General features: G+C 37.1%; 2 protein-coding genes across 3 annotated transcripts in view; one reads left to right on the plus strand and one right to left on the minus strand.

Moving 5' to 3' along the window:
- Positions 1-5,222, minus strand: part of tprg1l (tumor protein p63 regulated 1-like) — a 32,629-nt gene extending 27,407 nt beyond the window's left edge. Inside the window, exons 1-2 of one of the 2 annotated variants that reach the window (XR_014625447.1) lie at positions 4,907-5,212; positions 1,274-1,365 (exon numbers count right to left, since the gene is read on the minus strand). Coding sequence is in view for 1 of the 2 variants with exons in the window: in XM_084389399.1 (XP_084245525.1) it covers positions 1,274-1,365; positions 4,907-5,107 (293 nt within the window). In the remaining variant the exon portion in view is untranslated. Of the gene's footprint in view, positions 1-1,273; positions 1,366-4,906 lie in introns of both variants that reach the window. The other variant, XM_084389399.1, reaches the window with a different exon arrangement.
- Positions 5,223-9,320: 4,098 nt separating this feature from the next.
- On the plus strand, positions 9,321-24,906 carry LOC311279079 (NLR family CARD domain-containing protein 3). The gene is made up of 11 exons (XM_084390334.1): positions 9,321-10,358; positions 10,593-10,691; positions 11,174-11,281; positions 13,805-13,912; positions 14,698-14,780; positions 15,895-17,641; positions 17,903-18,064; positions 18,968-19,141; positions 20,308-20,481; positions 21,846-22,019; positions 23,023-24,906. Exons 2-11 carry the CDS (start codon positions 10,642-10,644, stop codon positions 23,105-23,107), a joined length of 2,865 nt encoding a protein of 954 aa, XP_084246460.1. The 5' UTR covers positions 9,321-10,358; positions 10,593-10,641; the 3' UTR covers positions 23,108-24,906.
- Positions 24,907-26,852: the final 1,946 nt, after the last annotated feature.

Consider the following 26,852-nt stretch of genomic DNA (forward strand, 5'->3'; position numbering starts at 1 on the left):
GAACTTTCGCATCTAGTTATTATTATTATTATTTTGGTAAAATATTTTGAGCTGTATTGTCAATACTTTGTAACCATTTTGGTTGTTTTTTTTGCATTGTACTGAAATGTTTTTGTATTTGAACTGACAAAAAAAAAAAAAAAAAAAAAAACTAGTTCTCTTCCGCAGTAGGTGATGCAGGGAATTGTGATTGGTTTTCAAGCCAGCCAATCAGAATTTAGCAGTCTCATCTCTGATTGGCTGGAATTATGGCATATTGTAACGCTGGGTTGTGTTGAGCAAGCGAGCCGTCTGCGCTTAGAGAGCGCTCACGGCTGGTATGAAAGGAGCAAGAAAGTGAAACTTTGCACACGCGAAAGAGAACGTCCGCGCACATCCAAATACTTATTTTAAATGCAAAATTGATTTTCGTTCGCTCGCAATATTTTCTTATCTGCGAGACGAACATTTCTCCGCAAAACTCAGTTCACGCGCGTGCGAAATGCCCTTTTCCACGCTCAAAATGTGATCTTGCGCGCGCAGAATTGTGACCGAAATCTCACCCCATAGTTGAACGGATATCTGTCAGTTTTCATCAAGAGGTAATTCTCATTCTGAAAGCCCAATACAACTAGTTACAACTGAAGAATAAGGATAAGTGATCATATAATAGAACTATTAAGCTCAAATTCAACAATGATGTTATTAGATCACAGTATTTTGATGTATGTTATAGTACTGGCAGATTACTATATTCATATTCCATTGTACTTACATAATACTGCGTTAATTACATTTACATTTCACACTGCACTTAACCCCGGGTTATCGCCGCTCTAAACATTAAAAGTTTTTAAAACATCGATTAAAACGTACCTTTTTGCACAAGCATATTAAAATGCGTCTAAATGCTGTATGCATTTTTGAAATGATCATGTAATTGCACTTTTTTGTGTCGTTACTAGGCTCTTTTATGTGTTTTTGGTTTGAATTATTTGATATGCTATGTTTTAATTGTATGTGCATCTGTGCTGAGATTGTAAAGCACTTTGGTCAACATTCGTGTTGTTTTAAGGTGCTATAGAAATAAACTTGACCTTGACCTTGACCTAAACCCTGCTTATAACCCTGGGTAAAGTAACGTTTCACACTTGTAATTTAGAAGCGGGGTTTGCACTGCTTTTTACCCAGGGTTATGAAATATGGCTCCTGAGCAGGGTTAGTGCCACTTTTGCGGTGTTGATATTATGTTTCGATCTGTAGATGTCCTAAGAAAGGGCAGCAATAGACTCACTCTGCGAGCAGCCACACACTAAGAACCTCTCCGTCTTCTGAAGGCAAGGCCACCGTGCGGATATCATTGACTGCCTGCTCTATGGTTCCTGGCTGGGACGAGAACAAACAGAGCAACTATTTTAGATGCTTGAAACTACATCAAATTAGCATGGATGTCAAAAAATATACATCAACATTCTTATAAGAAAGATACAACTCATATACTGTCTACCATGTAGTTAAAAGGGGTTCTCAACCTTTTTGACTTCAAGGTCCTCCATTGTCCACAACAATATTCAAAGCCCCATGACTTGCCCCATGATATGCATTTTTTAACCTCAATTTCTACCTGTTAAAATATTTTAATAATTTAGACTGGGTGGAGGAGATCCACAACAACAGTGAGAAGGAGGAGGCAGGAGGAGCCAAGGCGGTAATTTGAGCCCGACCAACAAAGGTGAAGCAGGGAGAACGAGAGGCCCATACGACATCCGATGGGCCGAGAGACCCGACGACATCATTGGACCAGGAGACAAACGCGGAGTCCCGGCAACGAGCGGCCGAGGTAGAGCCAGTGGGTTGCATGAGGGATGGAGGATCCCAATGGAGCCGTAGGGGTGGAGGGATGAAGCGCAGCTGAAAGCCCGGAGCGACGAGTGACCAGGGCAAAGCCGGTGGGATGAGGGAGTCCGGTGGAGCTGAAGGGACGATGGTCCCAGGTCCCAGGAGCCAGTGCGGAGGTGGAGCTGAGGCCTTGGAGGGACGAAGCGGAGCCAGGGTATCCCCATGTCCCGGAGGAGGTGGTGACTGAAAGCCCCAAGGCGGATCTGGGTTGCATGGCTGAGACGAAGAGCTGAAGGTATCCAGCGGAGGCTGGGTCGAGGAAATGGCTGGTTTTGGTGAAGTGAACAGGAGAGGAAGGTTAGGTGCAGAGACAGACTTGGTGATAGACAGGGATGGTGGCAACGAAGACAACACTGTGCTGGGCAGAACTTTCAGTGTTGACGAGGACAACTCTGTGCTGGACAGGACCAGGACAGGTGATGAAGAGACATTAGTGCAGGAGGAAACCAGTGACAGAGAATGTCCGTGGATGCGCAGGGTGGGAAGCACTACCTCTGTATTCCAGTCAATTAGCCATTCTTCCTCTTCCAGCTCCTCTAAAACTCCCACAGGCACGGATGTAATGGTCGACTCACATATCTAATCAGATAGGACCTCGGGCATCTCTTCCAGGACGCACTTTGCAGCTGGCACTGACTCCGTTGCGGGCTTAGGCTCAGGCTTTATATCCGTGGCAGGTAATGGCTGGGTCTCTTTGTCTGCGGTGGTCGCTGGGTCTGGCTCTGAGGTGTTGACAGATGGTGAGTGGGGCTGGACGCTGGCGGCTGGATCCTCTTGTACCTCGCCCACAGTAAAAGGAGATCCATTGACCCAGAGGGCGAAGCTGATGTACTCGGCCAGCGTCCGGCAGGAGTTTCCCCAAGGCATCACCAGCCGGATCTCGTCATCGAGTCCGACCCAAAACCCTTCCATGAGTGCGATGACATTGCAATGGCGAGGTGGCTGACGCTGGTGAATTCTTCTACATACTCCTCCAGGTCTCTACCTCCCTGAACCATAAAAATAGTGGCCCCGTTGGGTCTGTTAGAGCTCCCTATTGGAGCGACATTAATGGAGGCAAGATCCATCTTCAATTCTTTTTAGGTCCAGTATTCTGTAACGTTTAGTGTCCAAGGATGATGAAGGGAAACGAAGGTTCAAAATAACTGAGTTTAATAAATAAAGATACAAAAAAACAATACAACAGTGTGCATGGCACAAACATTACTGGACACTGAATTTGAGAAACAGAGGAACTTAAATACACAATGATAATGATAACAACATAACAAAAAGATGTGATGAATGAATGACTGTCCATGGTAACTGATGACTGGCGGGAAACTAGGAACAAAGGTGACACAGGAAACGGGTAACTGACGCAAAACAAAGTCCATGAAAACTAAACTAAACACACAGATCGTGACACCTGTTCTTCAAAGAAAAAAAAAATAGTTGTGGGGTGAATAAAAATACGAAATTTCTTGATTTTCAGTTGTTTTAGCTTATTTTGATGCTTGTTTTTAATGCTAGTTTGTTATAGACACAAATGTTATGATTTGATTCCATTTCAATTCACAAGCTTGAGATCTGATTAAATTTTATTAGATATCGATTATTATGTATCAGGTTGTCACATATATGTTTAGTTTCATTGTGTTTTGGTTTGGTTCTGTTCTGTTCCTGTTCCCTGTCATTGTAAGTTGACCTAGTTTCCTAATGTGCATCTCAATCAGCTCCCTAGTTCAGTAGTCAGGACACTGATCAGGGAATCCGCCATTATAAGTCTCAATCGCAAAATCTGTCCAGACAATGCACCACAAGTACCAGGGAGCATCAATGCTCCCCTACCAGAAATTACGTCACATTTCAATAACGTTATGATTATAACTTTAATGACATAATTATGTTTTTTTATTATCCATAAACATTTAAATGGTGGCTGTCACAAAAACATGACTGATTTTATTCAAACATATAGGCCATCTTATATCGAGACATCAATATTTTTAACCCAGCCCTGTTGTTTTGTCATTCTTTAAGTCATCTTGAGGTCCCCTTAGAAGTTTGCTGAGGCCCCCTAGTGGGCTCCAATCCCCTGGTTGAGAACCACTGTTATAGGCCACATAATTAGATGAAGATCATACATATAGCTCAAGATCAAAAACAAGCATGATACCATACTGCTCCAACTGTTGTTCTAATGTATAAAGTCACTGGGTCACTAAACACACATGCAAGTATTGTATCTGTGTACAATTTTATTTATGACATAATGATGCATAAATTAAATATCATTTAAGTTTATTCTAAATGTATGATCAAATTCTGAACCAGCAGAAACCACACGTACACACAAAACTAACATGCTGTACTTTACTTCTAGATTTATTCATTTAGCAGACATTTTTATACAAAGAAATTTACAAATTAGGAACATCACAAACCTAAATATTTGCAAAAATGTGCTAAAAATAACACGGCAACACTGTACAGTGGAAAACTGTTTCCCACAATACAATTGGCTAGAGTAGTTCAAGTGTGATAATTTCTAGTGATGAATTAAAATAATTAACTATATGTGAATGCTATATCACAGTCAGTGAGTTTTGTTATGTTAGGTGGGCTTCATAATTATAGTTAAAGATTCATATTAATGTTATAAGGCCACTGTATATAGAGCTTTCCCACTGCACTTCATTCCAGCTAAGAGACTGCTGTTAAATGTAACAAATCAATGGCGGTGTCACAATGTTGTGCTCCCTACGTAGATCACATTTTCGGGCAAAGAATGGGCATTATGGGGAATTTTTTGGCCATATAGTTCTTGCGTTCTTACATAACGTGTCAAATTAAAAACAGTTAAACGTTTAAACTATGAATTTTGTCACTGCCCTCCCGATAAACGCCCATGACGCACATCCAGGCTGTCTAGGTAGACAGCTTCCTAGGTTTTGACATACAACCCTGTCAACACACTACCAGACAAATAATTTCCACAGATTACAACCTTGAACGTTTAATAGCAAATACTGGATTACTTACTCACCCTAAAGACGAAGTAGTCTTTGACTTTAGCTCGCATGGTTGGGTTGTGGACATGGAAAGGCGTGAGGGTCTGAAGCGGGGTACAGCAGGCCACTGAAGCTCCAGCTCGGGCCACCACCTCCAGCCCATCATCACAGTCCCCCGGGTGTAAGACAGCCGCACCCGGGCTCTCGGGGTCTACACTGTCATTCAGCTGCAGCATTTCACCAAGGCGTCGAGCACAAGCTGAAAGTATCTGTGAGAAGTGAAGACTGAAGAGATTCCGCTTAGTTCCAGCAGCGCTGTGTTGCGCAGGGGAACGCCCACCTACTCCACTCAACGGCGGATTTAAAGGGACCCGTTCCGTTTATAAGTTCGCGGCTTCATTACGATGTTTAAATAATCAGTTCAGGGGTCGTTCAGGGTACAATTCATGTCCATTCATTGATGATAATTATAATTTTTTTCTAACAATTGTCTTCAGAAATTTCATATTTTATCCATTAAGAGAATAGAATAATCTCACACCGATATTTTTAATGCACCTTTTTTTTTTTGCAGTTAGTTTGAAATTGTCTTTATGTCCCTTAAATTACAATTTTTACAGTGTCTGTTTTTTGAAGTGAATAAATGGGTCTTGCAGGCACGTGCAAAATGGGTTGGGTGGATGGGTTGATGGCTTTGGGTGCTCAAGCCCCTGCCCTTTTTCAAAACTAATCGAAAGTGCCCCTCTCAAACAAATATCACTGATAATATTGTGGTCAATAAAACAAAATGCATTTGATTATAATTAACATGACAATGTGTACAAAACTAAAGTAGCCTAAATTCACGTTTATTTTTACGTTTTTGTCAGTCTAGGTGCCGTTGCCATGACTCGTTGCTATGGGTTGCGTCACTTGCGTGTCCTGCTTCGGACTTGACTGAAAGGGTGACAGTCTCTGTTTTCGAGGGTCTGAACTCCGGAGTGTGGACGACAGGCACAACCGAAGCAAAAGTTATGCGTTTTAAAATGAAAATGCATTCCATGTATCCAATGTATTCCACAGTCTGGGAAACGATGCTCTCGAGCCAAAAATGGCTCTTTCAGTGAGTAACGTTATATGGCAAGGAAGGTAAGAAAAAATAAACCAATCCATTTTAAACTTTTCTTTTCAATAATCAAAGCTAGAGTGTCGAATCAATAAAAACTGCACATATTACATAAAATGTTAAAATTACATACTTTTTTACAAATATAAATCGTTTACAGACGAATTTACGAAATTCATGAAGGATCTGAATCTGCGTCGTTGAAACAAGGATGTTAACTGACTACAAAGCACTGCACAAAACCAGCACCAAAATTCGCATTAATGGTAAGTAGTATTCAAGTCACTTGTGTTTAGCCTATGTATTTTGATGCACCGTTTACCATTTGAAAACTATCATAGTTGGTTCAATGAATCCCGGGCGCCACCTTCAGGCCTTTTATGTGAAGTGTAGGAATGGTGACGTGAAAGGACTTTGTTATATTAACATTTTTTATGATTATTCAGCAATAGTAGAAATATAATAGTACAGTACCGGTCAAAAATGTGGACACATTACTATTTTTTATGTTTTTAAAGAAGTCTCTTCTTCAAGCCTGCATTTATTTGATTAAATACATAATACAGAAAACAATTATTACAATTTAAAATATTGGTTTTCTTTTTTAATATACAGTACTTTAAAATATAATTTATTTCTGTGATGCAAAGCTGAATTTTCAGCATCATTACTCCAGTCTTCAGTGTCACATTATCCTTCAGAAATTATTCTAATATGATGATTTATTATCAATGTTGGAAACAGTTGTGCTGCTTAATGTTTTTTTGTTTTATTTTTTTTGAACATGTGATACTTTTTTTCAGGATTCATTGATGAATAAAAAGTTCAAATAGAAATTTGTTTAGTCTTTACTATCACTATCACTTTAAATCAATTTAACACATCCTTGCTGAATAAAAGTATTCATTTCTTTTAAAAAAAGAAAGAAAGAAAATTACTGACCCCAAACTTTTGAATGGTAGTGGATATTGATACAAAAGATTTCTATTTTAAATAAATGCTGTTCTTTTTGTAACTTTTTAAACTCAGAATCCTCAGAAAAAGAGACTTCTTTTAAAAACATTAAAATAGTAGCCTAATGTTTCCAAACTATTGACCAGTTATTTTATATATATGTAAAAAATATATATGCCCTTTAAAAAATGTTTTATATATATATACTGATCAATAGTGAGCCCCTGCCCTTGAGGAACTCTCTGCACGTCCCTGGGGTCTTGAGTTCAAAATACTGAATAAAATAAAATAGATTGGGTTTAAATGCAATTTTCTTTCAAATAAGAAAATATTTAATTTCTATTTTATATTAATGTGTGCAGATATCCTGTCAACTATGTTACTAACCAAACACTACCCTAAAAACAAAAAAAATGACTTATCCTAAAACCATGTGACCAACATCATGCAATTTTTGCTGTTCACTCCTGCTGTGTCCTAATTCAGAGGCTGCATCCTTCGGGGCCGCATTCGAAGGCGTCACTGTCGCGAAGAAGCTGGCACAATTCAAAGGCTCCTTCAAATGCGGCCTTCGTTTCTCATAAAATGAAGGATACAACAGATGGATCCATTGCTGTTTTGCCTACCTCAGAATTCATTGCATGCCAGTGACAACAGGATTTTTGCTGAATTACACTTTTAAACGTAATTATTGGGTTTCGACTTATTGAAATATCTAATGATACAAATTGAAAAATTAAAAAAGCATTTAAAGTGGTTTAAATGTTTATTATATCTTACTAAGATGCGGTTATAGTTTATACTCTCTGCTCTGAGCTATGCAGGTTTTTTTTATGGCAATACTATCAATTCCTAAATTAATCTGCAGCAGTCAGGTGGTACAACGGTCACGTTGTACAAGTAGTAGCTCTCAGAAATGTCCTATCTTCTCTAATTACGAGCTCTACGAGGGCGTGACACGCTTTTTTAAATCTTGAAATTACAACACGGCGTGAATGCACCTTTTCTTCTGCGGCGGATATTTTAAACCCATAGTAAATATTCTCTTAATTTAAAAAAAAGATATTTTATCTTATTTTATATTTCAAGGAGAATATTAATTGCCCATCAACTATGTTGGGTACATTGTTATGATTTGCAATATTTATTTTTATTTTATTTGAGTTTATTTCAAATAAATATTCAAATGTAAGGTTAACCTAATCACCAAACAAGGCCTGCCATTGTGAAAATGGTAAAATTGTCAACTATGTTGCATATCAACTATGTTACTTGCGTCAACTATGTTACTGTCATTGTCAACTATGTTTTGACAGATTTTTTACATTTTAAATATCTAGACTGCTGCTTTTGATATTACTTCAAAGTATAGTTTACATCACACGGACTGGAGTTTTGCATGACCTTCTTAAAACTATCAAAATCATCTTTAAAGTAGATTTATGATAAAAAAATGTCTTGTGCTTAGGGACCGTGCTGAGACCTTTACACAAATATCAGCAAAAAATGTAATTCTTCTAAGTTTTTTGAAATAATCTCTGTACCTATTGGCAGAATGAAATAAAAAAAATAAAAAATAAAAAAAAACATTGAATATTCAGTTAACAACTCAAATATTCAGTTAATATAGTCAACTATAGTATACTCAACAGGGAAAATATCAGGGATCAGAGTTTTTATTTTAAGCAAAAACTCACTTAATTTAGATTTTTTTTTATCGGAAAGCAAGATAGAATTTCTTATGTCATTTTACTTATCTAGTAAATGCTTCTTGATTTAAGAATGTTCCTATATTTAGCTTGGCGTCCCTCTCTGGACATAATGGGTGGAACTTGAAGATCCAGCCAACCCTAACCTAACCCTAACCCTATACCCATAAACCTTTCCCTATATCTAAGTAGATCAAGATCCATTCATTAGGTCCACAGAGGTGGAGCTTGACTTTAGAAACATCACCTTGGCACCTCCTAGTTGTTTGGTCGTAAAATGCCAGTTGTCTTTAGACAGCACAGGTGAAAATACTGAAGTGAAGTCAGCATTTTACTCATTTACTCATGAGAGGAATATAAACCACATTCAGAAAGTAAGTATCACAATTGATTAAATTAATTTCTTCTGTTTATCAAAGGTGTACAAAAAATACATAGAAAGGCCTATCTAGGCTAGTACACAATATACTAACAATATTTATAACATCTTAAATGTAAAACATTTTATTTTAATGTATTTATTTTAATTTCATTTAATGTAAAACATATTATTATATGCTCTTTAAAGCACATAATTCTGGGAACAGAAAGTGTATTTTATTGTGTGTTTTAATACTCTGACGGTAAAAATAGCAAGACTTGGTAAGATTGGATCACATAATGTAAGGATTTATTGATTTATTTTATGTTTTTTATGCTTTTTTAAAGTGATGCACAGAGAAAGATCAGAAATATGTAGAAGATTCTGTTCTCAGTGAAAAGCACTCAAATTGCCTGTATAGAAACCCGCAGTAAAGCAACCTATAAAATCACTATCAGTGAGAACAAGGAACAAAACAGTGCAGCTTTTCAAACCGTTGGACTCTGACTCATTTTATTTGAAATCTACAGATGAAATTATTCATTAATGTCTTAACTAATACATTTGTTAATGTATTTACATTCATTTAGCAGCCTTAATATTTGCAGTACACAATGTCAAGTAAGTGCATTCTAGTATACAATCTAGATGTGAAATTTAGAAAAGAAAAGTAAAAGAGAACATTTTTGCAGGAAGTTATTACAGTGTTTATGGGAGGGGTGTGTTTCTCCTGAAAGTTGGTATCAACAGATTGGGAAAAGGTTGGCAGCTCATTCCAGGAACTGGAACATGGAGGGTTTAAGGTTCTGGAAACCCCTGTAAGACTGGAAAAACTGGAAGAACTGGAAGAGAGAGCTACTCTCTGAGAGAACAAAGGACATTAGCATTTTAACTCACCCTTGTGCAGTATCGTGACGAAAGTCTCACCTCCTAATCTACATTTCTTCTCCTCATCCCCCACTCATTCTCCCTCATGCTGAGATCACCAAAACTCACACAAGAATCTATATGTTTTAATGTGAATAATTATCATCAAGTATTATACATGTTTGGTATCATTTGAAATGTCTCAGTGCGACTGGTACAAAGGTCTCATTCCCAAATAAGTAAAACAAAAGGTACTAAGAGTTTTTAAGAGTTTAGAGATAACTGGCACACAAAGGAAGGTGGTCTCTAGACAAATTGTCTCCTACTCCCAAAAGGTTTTACCTCTGAATGTAAATTCCCATTGTTAGCAGATGATTCCATGTGAAAGAAGTTTCTGTCTATATAATGAAATGCAACTAGAAGATCGGCGCGATTCTGTACCTCAGATCAGCCCGTGGATGCTGAGAGTCTCATGTATTTGCTAATGTTAGGTACGCATCTTTTCTCTTTATTCTAGAGCATTTGATGTTATTGTATTGATTATCTTTGAACTGATTATGAAATTGGCATGATACATTTACCTGACATGATAAATTGTAAACATTTGATTTTATTCTAACAGACTCTTAACATTGTTTTCATTAAAGAGTTAAAAGGAATAGTCAAACATTCGCTCACATTTAATGATGCACAGATACAGACAAAGGACTGTGTTCTCTGTTCAGATGACTGAAAAATTGCAGTTTGATCACAGATATCCAGTGTACTGATGTCATGACCTCCAGAAAGAGTCACTATAGAGAGCATGACATAATGGACAAGAGGTGAGAATGAAACTCCCTTTTTTATTCTGTGAAAACTTGTGTTGTTTATACTGTACAGTTGTTTTGGCAGCAGACTACTTTAAAACACATTCACTACTTTGTTAGTTATTTGTCACTTGTGTAATACTTGTGTGCTTTGGGTTTGCCGGAGCAACAATGTCACACACCTTATTATGTGTTTAATCTCCGGCAGCAACAGTCATGGGTCACTTGTGTGCTTTTATAGTCACCTTGAAATCAAAACTGACAAATCTTTTTTTTATATCTTTTTTTTATGGAACATTGCAGTATTTATTATATTGTAGATTTCTTGTAATCTCCACTGACTTCAACAGTCAGATCTCGCCCACTGGCAAGGTGCCATTGACTGCTGTTTGTGAAAATGAGTTGTGATATGTCCACCCCACATCTGATTGTTTGCCTCAGAGCTTTGAGGATTTTTTCATTACGAAGAACAGTGTTTAATTGCTGCTATGTTTTAGTCTAAATAAGGGTGAATCTCCTGAGCCCAGCTGTGTGTCCATGAAGAGTGACCAGTCAATAGATGATGTAATCGACTTCAGTTCAGGAGACTCTTCTACTGATCTGAGGTGAGGACAATGTTATGGTTCATTAGTCTTGTGTAGCCAGACCTTCAGACTGACAACAGAAGGTCTGGATTCCCTAGCAGCTTTCATTGGCCAATGACTTCCCAAAAGGCTGTCTGACTGACATGTAAAGCAACCAATGGCAGTTTGTGTTGTTCAGGGTCTTATCTGGGGCAATGAAAAAGTCGAAGTCCCTACAATAACAGACCGACGTGTAAAACTCTTGGATGTCTTTTAAAGAGTTTATAACGTGAACTTCACATACTTCACTTCACACTAAAATCCAGCGTTTAGTTGATCCTGATAAGCGCTCATTGTCACAGTTACACAGCGGCTTTCTTCTTCTATGAGAGGATTTGGCATCATGACGACTTTGTTTCCAACGTACTGTTAAAGAATGTCTCCTGGAATTCCTGCAACCTGCAAACAACTCACAAGTGTCACCAATTAACACTCGATCCACCACACCCTTCCTGCTCGTCACAGTTGGATAAAAGAGACATGTGCAGTGTTGGGGTACTCCAGGACGAGGACTGGAAACCACTGTCTTAACTTTAACTTATGGGTCTGTTTCAACCTAGTCTAGCCTCGTGTAGCCAGAACTTTGCCTAATGGCATAAGATCTGAGGTCTATAGCCACTGCAATTGGCCATAGACATACTAATTTAATAAAATCACTCTGGAATCCAAAAGGTTGGCCAAGCTCGAAATTTTTTACTTTTTCCATAGCCCGTGGGTTAACATAAGAGAACAATTCTTTACAATTCAACTAGATTTAGACTTCTATTATGCTGCAGTTAGTACAGGAAAAAGGTATTATCAACTTTAATGGGGAGAAACTGATAAATAAATTTTAATGTAGCTTTATAGACATTATGGGCCGAACTATGGTCGCAAGTTCTGTCGTTACCAAATTTGATGTTTCTGGAAACTGTAGTTCTAATGAACATTCGCAAACAGCTTGAGCTGTGGTTAGAAATATAGTTTCCTGTTAAATTACATGTGTGGGCTTAAATAGATTGTGCTCTTGGGCACAGTTATCAAGCTAACATTCAGCACATTCTATATCTTTTATCCTATTAAATATATATACATTTAATCTCTATATTTTTGCATATCAAGTTAACAACAGCGCCTTTTTTGAGAAGTGCGTAGGCTATATGTATAAAATGCGCAAGGGTACTCCAGAATATGCCGTATGAGGGAACCTGCGATGAATCAAACATCAAATAAAGCAAAATGACATGGAACAAAAACAGTGAAATACTCATTGCGTGCCATGTTTGTTACAGTAGCATATCAGAGATCTTGAATAGATTCATTATTTGAATGTATTACTCCTCCACACAAGTGCGTGACGTCATTGCCGCCAGTCTAATATTGTTGAACCAACGGCTGCATCCGAAATCGCACATACTGAGTAGGTACTTATTTTGAATGAGTAATTACTCCATTACCGCTAATAAAGTATGTTCTATATAGTATGAATGTGTGTAGTCCATGCACACTCGCCGGAAGAAGTAGGTCATCTGGGTACTTTTTATGAGTACTGTGAATTCGGACATAGGCTACTTCTTTTTTCACATACTGTATTTACCTATTATATACAGGTAGTAGGGAAGTATCCGATTTCGGATGCAGCCATAATGATTCAAACGACAGAGGTGTGACGATGTTACTACGATTTCGGGAAACAGTCATTGGTTAGGTATAGCGAGTTACATCATTGTACGGGAAACGCACCCCTGGTTGGCCAATAGCCATCATCAGTAAACTTGCAAATCCGTGAGGGAAAATAACTTATAATTGTGAGATAAAATCCACATAAAACAACAAACTACCTGTTCATGCAAACATAAAAATTACGTCAAGTCTCCCTCTACATATCCTTGTGGACATCGTTATGTCACCAGGATGGAAATTTGGCTATAATTTTACAAAAAGGAAAACACTGCTAAGCAATTTTATCAAATTATGTAAATTGTATGTGACATTAAAACAGTGAGTATTTTAACATTTACAAATTGGCCCATTCGTTTCCACTGAAAGTTCTTCATTATCGAATCAGATCCAGTATTGATGTTCTGGCCTTCACAATCCTAATCTGTTAAACGGAAAACAGTGTTCACATTTACATGACATTTCATAACACAGCTTTCTCCAAAAGATATTTTCTTAAGTGCATGTAAATATTGTCAGTGTAATGTCTATTTTCCTTTATTTAAAGATGAGGGATGAGTCCAAATTTATATTTGTGGTAATCAACATTATGATACAAATGCTGTCGATTGAACCAACTGTAAAGTTAATTTAGGGTGGTTATAAGCTGTGAAAATGAATAAACGGAAAAATCATCCTCTGATTCATAAAGAATGTCCATAAAGTGTGTGTCAATGAAAAGTCTTGATTCCATGAAACATCCACTTAAACAGTTTAAGTGGAGTGACAGTGACAAAAAGAGTGTTTGCCTCAGAGCTTTGAGGATTTTTTCATTACGAACTGTGTTTAATTGCTGCTATGTTTTAGTCTAAATAAGGGTGAATCTCCTGAACCCAGCTGTGTGTCCATGAAGAGTGACCAGTCAATAGATGATGTAATCGACTTCAGTTCAGGAGACTCTTCTACTGATCTGAGGTGAGGACAATGTTATGGTTCATTAGACTTGTGTAGCCAGACCTTCCGACTGACAACAGAAGGTCTGGATTCCCTAGCAGCTTTCATTGGCCACTGACTTCCCAAAAGGCTGTCTGACTGACATGTAAAGCAACCAATGGCAGTTTGTGTTGTTCAGGGTCTTATCTGGGGCAATGAAAAAGTTGATGTCCCTACAATAACAGACCGACGTGTAAAAAGCCAGATTCCATCATATCTTTATTTACACAATATTAATCTTTTACATTGTAATGCTTTTATTTTTAATATTTGGCTATATTGTGTGCTGCTGCACTTCCCTGTGTATGTAATAAGCAGAGTGTACGAGCGTGTTGGACCTGCCTATAGGCTCATATTACTAATGCGCTCTTTAAATAACAAAAAAATACTGCGTCATTGACTTTAGACCAGGTTTCAGTTGTTCAATGGCGTAGTCTATTTCAGTTGCCTCAAAATAGCAACATGCCAACAATGTGCCTGAACACACCTCATTTTCAAACCAGCACGCCCATGGGTGCACAAATAGGCGCAAATGCATTTGCTATTTAAACAATGTGGCGCAGGACGTGAAAATGATAACTACATCGGGCTATTGAGATCCTGATTTAAGATCTCAAACTTAAGTTATAGCCTACTGGTGCACTGCTAAACAATTTTTTTTGTTTCTTGTAAAACCAAGGTTAACACTATCGAAAAATACACACATTCACATTGACATTCATCAATGGTATGGATGTTGTGAACTTAATATATTTATTTTATACCAGAAAACTCAATGAGAAGGAAGAGGTTGAATTGCTTGTCCAGAGGAAGACAAACCCGACAGACCTCGCCAGTACGCTACAGACAAGTAAGAGCTTGGAACTGTTAAATAATATAAAACCTCACAGACCCCTTTATATTAAGTGTCTTTAAGTACATTGCACTACCATTCAAATTAATTATTTGAAACAATGCACTTTACTGTGTACATGCATGTTTTTAAACTGTACTTATATTTAAATAATACCTGCATGTAATTACACCTGTAATTGATTTCTGTAATTACATCTAATACACTTTTGACCCTTCCCTTACACCTTAACTAAGGGTGGCTTAAACCTATCCTTATCCCACCTCTATAGCAGCAAAAGTGTTTTGTTATACAGCGTCAACAACAACATTGTAGTTAACAATTGATTTTATTTGACGTAAGTATATAGTAGTTAAAGACATCTACTAAAAAGTGGGATCAAACTTACAGCTGATGGCAACTTGGAAACAACCAATTTATAGACAGCATAGTGTGGTTTAATAGTATATAATAATCAATGAAGAAAAAGAAAAAGCGGAGCTGATTTGACATTAAAGACACATTTTATCAGGGGGTATTTACAGAAAGCAGGGATAACTTATGTCACTTTGATGACACTTATGTCACTCTTGATTGATTAACCCAAAACTTTTTGGAACCAAATGTTGAGGTTATCAAGTAAAACAAGCAGCTGTGAAAAATATGATACATCGGTGTTTTGCCAGATGAGAAGTTTATCTATTTATCATCTTTTTACTCTTTTAATTCCTTTTATAACGGTATCACCTTTATGTATCTTTTAATTCCTTTCAAAACTCTTTTAATTTTCCTTGCTTTTATTTTGTGATTATTTTAATTCCTTTCTGTGTAAAACACTTTGAATTACCATAGTGTATTAAAGGTGCTTTATATAAATAAACTTGCCTTGCCTTATCCACCTACTCTGTGTAAACTTACCCAGGTAAATCACATAACCTGCTTTCTAGAATACCCCTCAGAAGTAAGCTCATAGTTAGATTTGAGTAATTCAGTAGTCTGACTGTTAGAGCATGCTGCTAAAAATGCTAAGTTCGATTTTTAGGATTTATGATGCATTGTAAGTCACTTTGAATACAAGGCATGGCAAAAACTACTCTGTTCTATTGTAATTTCTGTTAATAATTTTCTTCAGGATTTGCTCCTATATATCTGCAAAAACACAAATCCAGACTGGGAGAGAGATTTCAGAGGCTAAATGAAGGAATATCATATCAAGGGAACTTAACACTTTTGAATGAGATCTACACAGAGCTCTTCATCACAGAGGGAGAAAGTGGAGAGGTCAATAATGAACATGAGGTTAGACATATTGAGATGTCCAGAAGGCCAGAGATGCAGGAAATATCAATCAAATGCAATGACATCTTTAAACCCTCACCTGGACAATACAAACCCGTCAAAAGTGTGCTGACAAGAGGAGTTGCTGGCATTGGAAAAACAGTGTCTGTACAGAAGTTCATTCTGGACTGGGCTGAGGGAAAAGCAAACCAGGACGTCCACCTCATAGTTCCACTTCCTTTCAGGGAGTTAAATTTTATGAAGGAGGAAAATATCAGTCTAATGGAGCTTCTCCATCAATTTTTCTCAGATATAAAGGAACTGAGATCAACAGACCTAAATGATTACAAAGTTATGTTTATCTTTGACGGACTTGATGAGTGTCGACTTCCTTTAAATTTTCGAACCAATCAGACCTTGTCTGACGTCACACACTCAGCTTCAGTGGATGTGCTGCTGACCAGCCTCATCAAAGGGACGCTGCTTCCTTCTGCTCTCATATGGATAACCTCTCGACCAGCAGCAGCCAATCAGATCCCTTCAGAGTGGGTTGATCAGGTGACAGAGGTACGAGGATTCAGTGATCCTCAGAAAGAAATATATTTCAGGAAGAAGATAAATGATCAGAGTCTAACCAACAGAATCATCACACATATCAAATCATCTAGAAGCCTATACATTATGTGTCACATACCAGTCTTTTGCTGGATCTCAGCCACTGTTCTAGAGACAATGTTGGGTGAAGCAGAGAGTGCAGAGATCCCCAAAACTCTCACTCAGATGTTCACGCACTTCCTGATATTTCAGACTAAACTAAAGACCCAGAAGTATGATGGAAAAAATGAGGTAGATCTTCACAAGGTCAGAAAGTATATTTTTTCACTGGGCAAATTGGCATTTGAACAACTGGAAAAGGGGAACCTAATCTTCTATGAGGAGGACCTGAGACAATGTGGCATTGATGTCAGAGAAGTGTCAGTGTACTCAGGAGTTTGTACCCAGATCTTTAGAGAAGAGTTTGGCCTGTGTCTGGGGAAGGTGTACAGCTTTGTGCATCTGAGCATTCAGGAGTTTATTGCTGCTTTATATAGGTTTCTTTCCTTTGATTCAGACAAGAAACACAAGTCAGAAATAACCAGTTTTCAAAAGAAGGAAGTGGACAAGGCTTTGCAGTGTGAGAAAGGACACATGGATCTTTATCTGCGCTTTCTTCTGGGTCTCTCACTGGAGTCCAATCAGAGTCTCTTGCGAGGTCTTCTGACACATACAGGAAACATGTCTCACAGCAGTCTGGAAATAGTTGAGTACATCAAGGAGAAGATCAGGGAAATTGACATTCCAGAGAAATCCATCAATCTGTTTCACTGTCTGAATGAACTGAATGATCATTTTCTAGTGCAGGAAGTCCAAACATACCTGAACGGAACTCGTGCCAGTCGTCTCTCTGATGTTAGTCTCTCTCCTGCTGAGTGGTCCGCTTTTGTGTTTGTGTTACTGAACTCAGAAGAGGAACTTAATGAGTTTGAACTAAGTAAATACCATCAGTCAGAAGAAGGTCTTCTGAGGTTGCTGCCAGTGGTCAAAGTATGCAGAAAAGCAAAGTGAGTATTTTCATTGCTTTACTATTTAATAATAAAATAATAAATATTGAATCCAAAATATAAAATGTAAGTGTTTGCACTTACTTAAATGTTATATTCTGGATTCAATATTTAATTCTAATATAACTTTTACATTGTATAATTTACACTAAAGTATGTGTTTGTTTATATGAATTTTAAAACTGTATTGTTACGTTAATATGTAATTAATATTTTTAACAATGCAGTTTACCACACACTTATCATTATGCTTTCTCCCAGTCTGAGTGGCTGTTATCTCACATCGAAAAGCTGTTCAATTCTGGCCCAAACTCTCAGAAATTTGAGAGAGCTGAACCTGAGTCATAATAATCTGCAGGATTCTGGACTGAAGCTACTCTCTGTTGGACTAAAGAACTCTCACTGTAAACTCAGGACATTAGAGTAAGTATGTCTTCACTGCAATCAGTAGTTACTAAATATGAGTGGGAATAACATGACGTAGTCTAAGAAAATCTGAGGTAGCAGGTCTTGGTTTACATTTAGTTTTTTCTTTGTCTTGGTAGTTGTAATGATGAGGCAGTGTCGTTGAGATCCATTTGCAGTTTCTTTACTGGTAATAGTAAACGTAACACAATCAGGCAGGGGTCACTCACCAGCAAAGGATATATCTGAGGCAGTCCACAATCATAGTCGATGGGCAGGCAGATAATCAGGGCAGGCAGCAAACAGTAAAACATAAAGCCAGCCTAACGAAGCAGGGTCACAATGGCATGAAGCAGAGTGTCGAAACGAGTAGGGCAGTCCAGGATCAGTAAACGAGGAATCAGTATAAACAGGGAAACCGCTCAGATATGTCAACCAGGGTGAAACAAGACTTCACACTGAAGCAGCGGAGAAGGGCTGTATAAATAGTCCCGGTGATGAGTGACAGGTGTGCAGATAATCAGTCCAGGTGATGAGTGGCAGGTGTGCAGATAATCAGTCTGGGAGATGAGTGGCAGGTGTGCAGATAATCAGTACCAGGCATGGGGTTATGGGAAATGGAGTGAAAATGTGTAATGTTAATATTTGGGAGATGGAGCCCTCTGGTGGCGAGTGGGAGGAACCACAGAGGCTTGATTCGTGACAGTAGTAATTTTCTGTGCTTGCAATGGCTGTTTATCCGTGTCTTGTTTATAGTGACACTGCATTGCATCAATCAATCCAAAACTCACTGTTTATTCAACACCTCAGTCACATGCTTTTAACTTGTCATTGACCTGTTGAATTTGTGTTAGTGTGATGAGTTTTCTCTCTCTCTCTCTCTCTCTCTCTCTCTCTCTCTCTCTCTCTCTCTCTCTGCAGGCTGTATAACTGCAGAATTGGTGAGGAAGGTTTTTCTGCTCTGGTTTCAGCTTTAAGGTCGAACCCCTCGCACCTGCAAGAACTGGATCTGAGCTGGAATAACCCAGGAGTCTCAGGAGTTATGTTGCTGTCTGATCTACTGAAGGATCCACACTGTAACCTGGAAAAACTACAGTGAGTGTTATTATTATGGTCAAGTATTCATTACTTCAATGAGCTCATTGTTTCTGCCTTAAATATTACATTGTTTAAATTAATACATTTTTAGCTAACTGTGACTTGTACATTTCTGAAATGCATAACTTAGTTACCTTTGACTACAGATCACTCTAAATTGTAATGTGGCCAATTTCTGTAAAGCTGCTTTGAAACGATGTGTATTGTGAAAAGCACTATACAAATAAATGTGAATCTGAATTGAATATTATAATACAAATAATTGGATTATTTTGCCTATCTCATCTCTCTCTCTCTGTTTCACCTGGTACTGCCAATGGTTGGATGGTGTGCTAAAGGTATGGGGTTAGAATTGTTGCATTATTCCAAATAAATAGATTGAGATTCACAAACAAATGTAAAGAGATTCACTAAAATGTATCAAATTCACAAATAAATAGGTTAAGATCCACAAATAAATGTAAAGAGTTTCACTAAAATTAATAAAATTCACAAATAAATAAAATGTAATTTGCAAATAAATAAAAAATTTACAAATGTGTTTTATGTCACAAACACAACTCTGACCAATCGTAGCACGTTCTCGCTACGACCAATCAGTTGGTTATGTTAGTAGCATGAAAAACAAAACCGTTATTCAAATTGGGAATAAACTATATATATAAAGTGAGCAAAGAACATTCCCCATCACCATCCATGAATTGGTCTAGCACAAGCACACTGAGTTAGGTCCTCCCGCAAAACAAACAACAAAATTTTCTTGATTTCTTGTTTACATTGCATCTGCACTTTGTTGTTAATGATGAATCCTCAAGAGTGCAGAATTCAGTCAGTGGGCATGCACAAAATGCACACCGAACAAAAGTTATTGCTTATAATGCTCAATGTTGCAAAAAGTGTAGTGAATAAATCTTGGATAGCAATGTGAGCAGATCTAAATATAATATTTCCACAGTGGCCACTGATAATTGCATATTGACCTGGTGGCACTGAAACTAACTGCTTTATATTACCAAAGTGCAGTGTCGCTCAATCCAATGCTTATTTTTATTGTACATCTCAGTCACATGCTTTTAATCTACAATGTAATTTTACTTGTTGTGTGTGTAAGGAAAGTTAGGAAGGTTTGCAGGTTTAAGGAAGGTTTATCTTTCTCTCTGCAGGCTGTCTGATTGCAGTATTGGAGAGGAAGGTTTTGCTGTTCTGGCTTCAGCTCTGAGATCAAACCACTCACACCTGAGAGAACTGAATCTGAGCTCTAATAAACCAGGAGATTCAGGAGTGAAGCAGTTATCTGATGTACTGGAGTATCCGCAGTGTAAACTGGAGAAACTACAGTAAGATTTCTTTTTGAAATTTCTCCATGATCCCAAAGCATATGTAAACCACCCATGTTCATCACCTCCCATTTTCTCTATTAAGCACAGGAATCTTCTGTTCTTAAGTATAACAACTCCTCTTGAAGCGCTATTATGAGATGAAGAAGCTATGAGTTTAAAGTCCCTATTCTGGCACTGGGTAACGTCAGAAGCCCTAAAGTTGGAATCTTTTGTAAGAGCTATGTCAGCTTGCTTATGATGTTAATCAGGAATGGGCAACTTTCCTGCAGAGTCTAGCTCCAACCCTAATCAAACACACCTGAACAAGCTAATAAATGTCTTCATTATTATTAGAAAGATACAGGCAAGTGAGTATTTTATCAGAGTGGACCTAAACTCTGCAGGACAGAGGCCCTCCAGGACTGTATTTGCTCACCCCTGATGTAGATATATATTTATATGTCTTTAAAACAAAAAAGAACTAAAAAAAAACTCAGCTTGGAACATTGTTGGCATAGTTAAAACAGAGAAATGGACATCTGAAGCATCCGTCAATAATTATATCTTTTATCTTTTTGTGTTTTGTTGAATTTGTCCTCCATGTGTTTCTTACTAAGAGACATATATGAGAAAACACAAAGATCTGTGCAGCATTAAAAAGTTAAAAAGTCTTTTTAATTCTGACGTCTAAGGAAAGTAAAATCTATATATGCAAATTAACAATACTATAACTGGTTCACAAAGCTGCATGTGCATGAAATACAACACAACTGTATAGACGTCACTCCCATATACAAAAATATATATATACTTTCACATACATGTCTCTTATAACACTCACTAATACAACTCTTTATTATATGTATCAGTTACACTTTATTTTAAAGTGTCCTTGTTACAGTGTGAATATACATTTAAGTACTGAGTAAAATTAATTAACTACATGTACTTACTATAGGGTTATGATTGGATTTGGTTTAGGCTTAGTTGCATGTAATTATGCATAATTTGTAGTAATTACTTTAGAAACTACATGTAACGTGTAACAAGGACACTGTAAAATAAAGTGTTAGCCATGTATCCAACCTGATCTCACAGGAAAATGTTACTCTGCTACTAGGTGGAGATTTCGTATGAATTCGTATGAAGTGAGTTGTACAAAAACTGATTGTCCGCCCCTAAACATACAGGGGTGTAAGTAGATCTTATCAAAACATATGAATGAGTTTGTACAAATTCATACACACTAGACACAAATTCATCAAAATGTAAAATAGTCACGAATTACCATGATATTGTTTTTTGGATGTATCATATTTAACTCATCCCGCATTTATGTGTGTTGATTTGTAATCATGAGTTGTATTTCTTTCTCTCTGCAGGCTGTCTGATTGCAGTATTGGAGAGGAAGGTTGTGCTGTTCTGGCTTCAGCTCTGAGATCAAACTCCTCACGCCTGAGAGAACTGGATCTGAGCTCTAATAAACCAGGAGTTTCAGGACGGAAGCTTCTCTCAGATCTACAGGAGAATCCACACTCTAAACTGAAGAAACTGCAGTAAGTCATAATTTTGGTAACACTTTACATTAAGGTTCATTAGTTAAAATTAGTTAATGTATCATATGAACTAACAATGAACAATACATTTGTTACAGTATTTTTTAATCTTTGTTAATAATTAGTTAATAAATATACAGCTGTTCATTGTTTGTTCATGTTAGTTCACGGTGCATTAACTAATGTTAACAAATATAACCTTTGATTTTAATAACATATTAGTAAATGTTGAAATTAATATTAACTAAGATTAATAAATGCTGAAGAAGTATTGTTCATTCTTAGTTCATGTTAACTAAGAGCTGACATTCTCTCTAGTTACCTCAGGATGGGCATCCCGAGATAAAACAGAGAAGCAAATAAAAAATAATTAGCATAGCTGCTGTTCATAACATTAAGCAAGGATAATCATATGCATTTGATCTGAAATAACTGAAGTATAAGGTTATGAGATGCATTATATGAATGCTTTCTTTTCCAGAGTTTAGGAGCCAAATGAGAAAACACTCTCCCTCCTTTAGTGGACTTAGATATTCTAGGTACTACCAAAAGCCCAGAGTTTTGTGACCTTAAAGGGTGATGGATTGTAAGGCGATACACAGGAGCTAAACCATTTAGGGCCTCGTAGGTCAGTAGCAATATGTGGTGTTCATAGTTAATCACAAGGTGGCAGTGTAATGCTAAAGTGTTGAGGTGGTGCTGAGGAATAGAGGGAAGAGAAGCAGAGTGTTCTGTGAGTAGGCTGGCTACATGTGTTGAAGAAAAAGCCTAGAAGGAGTTACTCTTGTCTTGTGCTGAATACTACAATACTTTGTAATTGATAATTTATGTGGATCCACACAGTAACCTGGAGAAACTAGAGTGAGATATTTTATCATATAATGTAATAGTGTTTTTTTTTTTTTTTTTTTTTATCACCAGCTGAAAGCTAAAAATGTGATAATAGATAATGACTGATAGGAATATACGTGTATGTCTGATTTTATTCTTTTCAATATTTCAGCTTATTGCCTTACCTAGAAGACACCCATGCACCTGCAAACTACAAAACACAAATTTCTTCTGATGAACATGACGGACACACCTGACTGCCCCTTACTGGACAAACACCTGAACTGACCCAACAGCATTCAACATGAGGGCTTTCAGAGCTTTGAACACACACACAGTTGTGTTACTAAAGTGTTGTAGTTCACCCAAAAATGAAAATTCTGTCAGTAATTACTCACCCTCATGTTGTTGACGTACAACACAGAAGCGCTGCGCTAAAACACTATGTGAACTAACTCGAGGCCCAGAGAGAAGGAAATGAATAGTGGAATAAAGTCGTTATTTTTGTTTGTTTTTTTGCGCACAAAAAGTATTCTCGTCGCTTGATAAACTTAAGATTGAGCACTTGGACTATATTAACAATCTCTTTAATAACTTTTCTGGGCCAGCAAGTTTCAATCCCTTAGAAGCCTATGGAGGAGTGAGACAGCTCTCAGATTTAATCAAAAATATCTTAATTTGTGTTCCGAAGATGAACGAAGGTCTTAAGGGGTTGGAACAACATGAGGGTGAGTAATTACTGACAGAATTTTCATTTTTGGGAGAACTAACCCTTTAATAATAATGTCATGATACTATCTATAGTGCTACAGAATGTGCTACCATTGCTGTCATGCAATGATCGTAAGTGACAAAAACAATTGAGAAATCTGCTCTGAAATGTACAGCCAAGAACCTCAAGCATGTTAAAACTCCAAATGATTATGAACTATATCAAAATGATTGCAGGAATGTCTTACAGGACTATTGTAGCAGTAACTCAGGAAATATATATATATACAAACATTTTTTACCCTCCTAAGGGAATATCAAATATTTAAATTAAATGTCACTAATTTGTATAGTTGCCATAGTTGTATATATTTATACCATGGTCTCTATAAATACTCAAATCTGATTGGCTGGAAGGTATGCAATAAAACCATTTAATGCACAGGCAGTTCCAAGTCAGTTTAATCACTGTTCTATATTAATGCGCTATTTTCATTGAAACACACACACACGTCACTCACACACTGCGGAGATCGTGCTGCACACACACACAGAAACATTCAGGACCACAGAAATTTGTTATCAACTCTGCCTGTGACTTTTATTAATAAAATAGTAAAATTATATTATAAAAGTATAATCCTGCCTCCTCATAGTCCTCATCCGATTCCTGGTACTCCTCTTCCAACCCTAAATTATCTTCAGGGGGATTGCAGTCCTCTGGCTCAGAGTCCTCTGCTTCAGTTTCACTGGAGTCAAGCAGGTAATCCAGGGTCACTCTCTGTGTGCAGGACACCAATGACCCTCTTTCATACCTTTGGTCCGGGAACTATTTCTTTGTTTTCAAAACAAAGTTGCAGCTTACATCTCAGAGTAAACTTTCTCAAAGTGGAAAAGGTCAGTTGTCAAGTGTTATTTTCCTTTTTAACTTACTGTTTGTATTTATGCTGAGATTAAGTTTGGGTCAGTTTCAGCCAATTTGTAAATGCCTTTTTTTATTTATTATTATTTTTTTTTTTATTGTAATAAACAGCAAATGATGCACCATAATCTACTTCTTCTTTATTTCCTCTCCATCTAGTGATACATAGTTTGACATGTCAGTATACGAAGGCATCGGTGTCTAGTGTCTTAATATTTATTTTCTTTATATATTTGCCCTTTTAAACTATTTTTTTACATTTTTATTTTTAAATATTTAAATTATGAATTCATGTGAGCAAAAATAAAATAAAAAACTCTGTAGTAATCATAAAGTGTTAAAGTGAATAAGAAGACACATAGCTACCTGCAGGAAAGCTGCTAAATTACATCTAAAATGATTCAGTTAGTGGGAGAACTGGAATGGCAGTAACACTTTTTGTTTGAGCATATTTATTTTACATGTGACATTGGCGAAAGTAAGCTAGTGAACATTACAAAGCGAAGTCAAACGCCATTTACCCCCCCAAAAAAATTCCACCACCCTACCTTATTGAACCAGAACAAGCGTGACCTTTCATTGTGATTACTTGATGCGTGGAGTTATAGTTCAATCTATTCAGAAACTGAAACTAACAAAACCATAGACACTTACAAAACAGTCGTATAAAATCATCGTCGCCAAGGAGAATGGGAAGTCCATGAAGCAGTGAAGCACGAGTGTTCACATTGCTGTAACATCCTGGGTCTATAAAAAAAATGGAGATGAATTAAAGGTGAACTAAGTAACTTTTTTACCTTAACTGAACAGCTTCGGAGTCATTGGAATGGTTATAATACTTATTTCGGGTTGAATGGTGGTCGTTTCGCACCCCCCTGATGCCCGTGAGCGGAAAATACGCACTTGCAACTTTGGGGCGGCGGGCCGCCGGCCGCCACGTCAGGAAGTATCGCGTGATATCAGGTCTCGCGATGTAAACAACTGCTTTACGGCCAAAAGAAATCTGATAAAATGCTGTCATTATTGCGCTCCCTCACGCTGTCCGAACCTGAATGAAGAAGACGTTTTAAAGAATATCCCATCTGCTTTGATGTCGTTGATCTACTAGCCTCTGCTGTCTGAGAATCACCAACGAGTTTTTACAACAGTGTTGTCAAATATCTATTCTGAAGCTGTGGGGGGAGCTCTAGAGAGAAACCTGCGAGCAAAAAGCGAGAATACAGCGTAGAAATCCCGAAGCTACTGAGTGCTGCTTTAACAAATTAACTTGATAAACTAAACCCAAAAAGTAACAAAGTGTCCAGTTAGCTTTAGATTATGGCAGAAATACTCTGCAATAACCTGCAAACCCCAAATTTTGCATGGACAGCCTCAAAAATCTTATGCAAATATATAAGTCTAAACATTTAATTAGAAGATAACGTTTTATATGCAGCCTACCTGTGTATTAACCTGTCGCAAGAAAACTTTGTCTTTGGCCAGGCCATCCCTTTATGGATTTGAAGATTTCCATGAAACACGAATTATGGATGTTCAGAGACAAAAACATCCTGCTGTACATTTTTAGCAGAAACTCTTTGGAACTAAAAAATCTGAAGAAATAAACAATTCAAATTATGCAAGGGACAATAAAGCTCAAGCCCTAGATTTTAACTATACCACATTATTTCTCACCTTACATGCTTACACACAAGGTACTTATACATATTGTTTTTGTGTAATAACAGTCAAGTAATATATACATTTTTTTTAAATAAATATTTTGGCTATTAAAATCAGAAATTTTGTGGCTATAGATTTCTTGACATTTGAGGGCTGTCCATCGTTCTTTCTTTCTTCTTACTGAAGAAACTGCTCCTTCTTTATAGAGACATTATAGAGATGATCTTGTCAGGCAAGCATGTTTTGGTCTATAATGTTTAAGTAAATTTCCTCTTTTGTCAGTAATGTCATTGCAAAACTTACATGCATATGCATTTCCACTTCATTTCACCTGCAGGAATGACAGATCTAAGTTAAAAGGGTATCAGCAGTTAACTCAGAAAACATTTCATTAAGTTAGAAAACTGTACTGACTTAAAGTCTTAAACTAATTTACATTTTCAAAAAAGTTTTGAAAACATGAAATAGGAAATGCTTTATGTACAGTATGTCCATAATGAACCTTTTATTTGCGCTTATTTATCTGATAAATTTTCAGTCAGTATGTGAAAATATACATCCAGTTGGTCTTTATCACAGTATAAACACTGCAGTAAAGTTAGTTTAACGTTTGACATTTGTTAGACATTCGGTTTCATATCCATTAAACTCTTTGCGCATTTCATGTTTTGAGCCAGAACTTGCATTGCACAAGCCTTAATTTCAAG

This window comes from Rutilus rutilus, assembly GCF_951802725.1.
Source record: "Rutilus rutilus genome assembly, chromosome: 19".
In the NCBI taxonomy this organism is placed as follows: Eukaryota; Metazoa; Chordata; class Actinopteri; order Cypriniformes; family Leuciscidae; genus Rutilus; species Rutilus rutilus.

Coding starts and splice junctions, on each gene's coding strand:
- LOC311279079 (XM_084390334.1), top strand. CDS start 10,642: ATGACCTCCAGAAAGAGTCACTATAGAGAGCATGACATAATGGACAAG. Junction 17,642..17,902: donor AAAGTATGCAGAAAAGCAAA/GTGAGTATTTTC, acceptor GCTTTCTCCCAG/TCTGAGTGGCTGTTATCTCA. Junction 22,020..23,022: donor TCTAAACTGAAGAAACTGCA/GTAAGTCATAAT, acceptor TCAATATTTCAG/CTTATTGCCTTACCTAGAAG.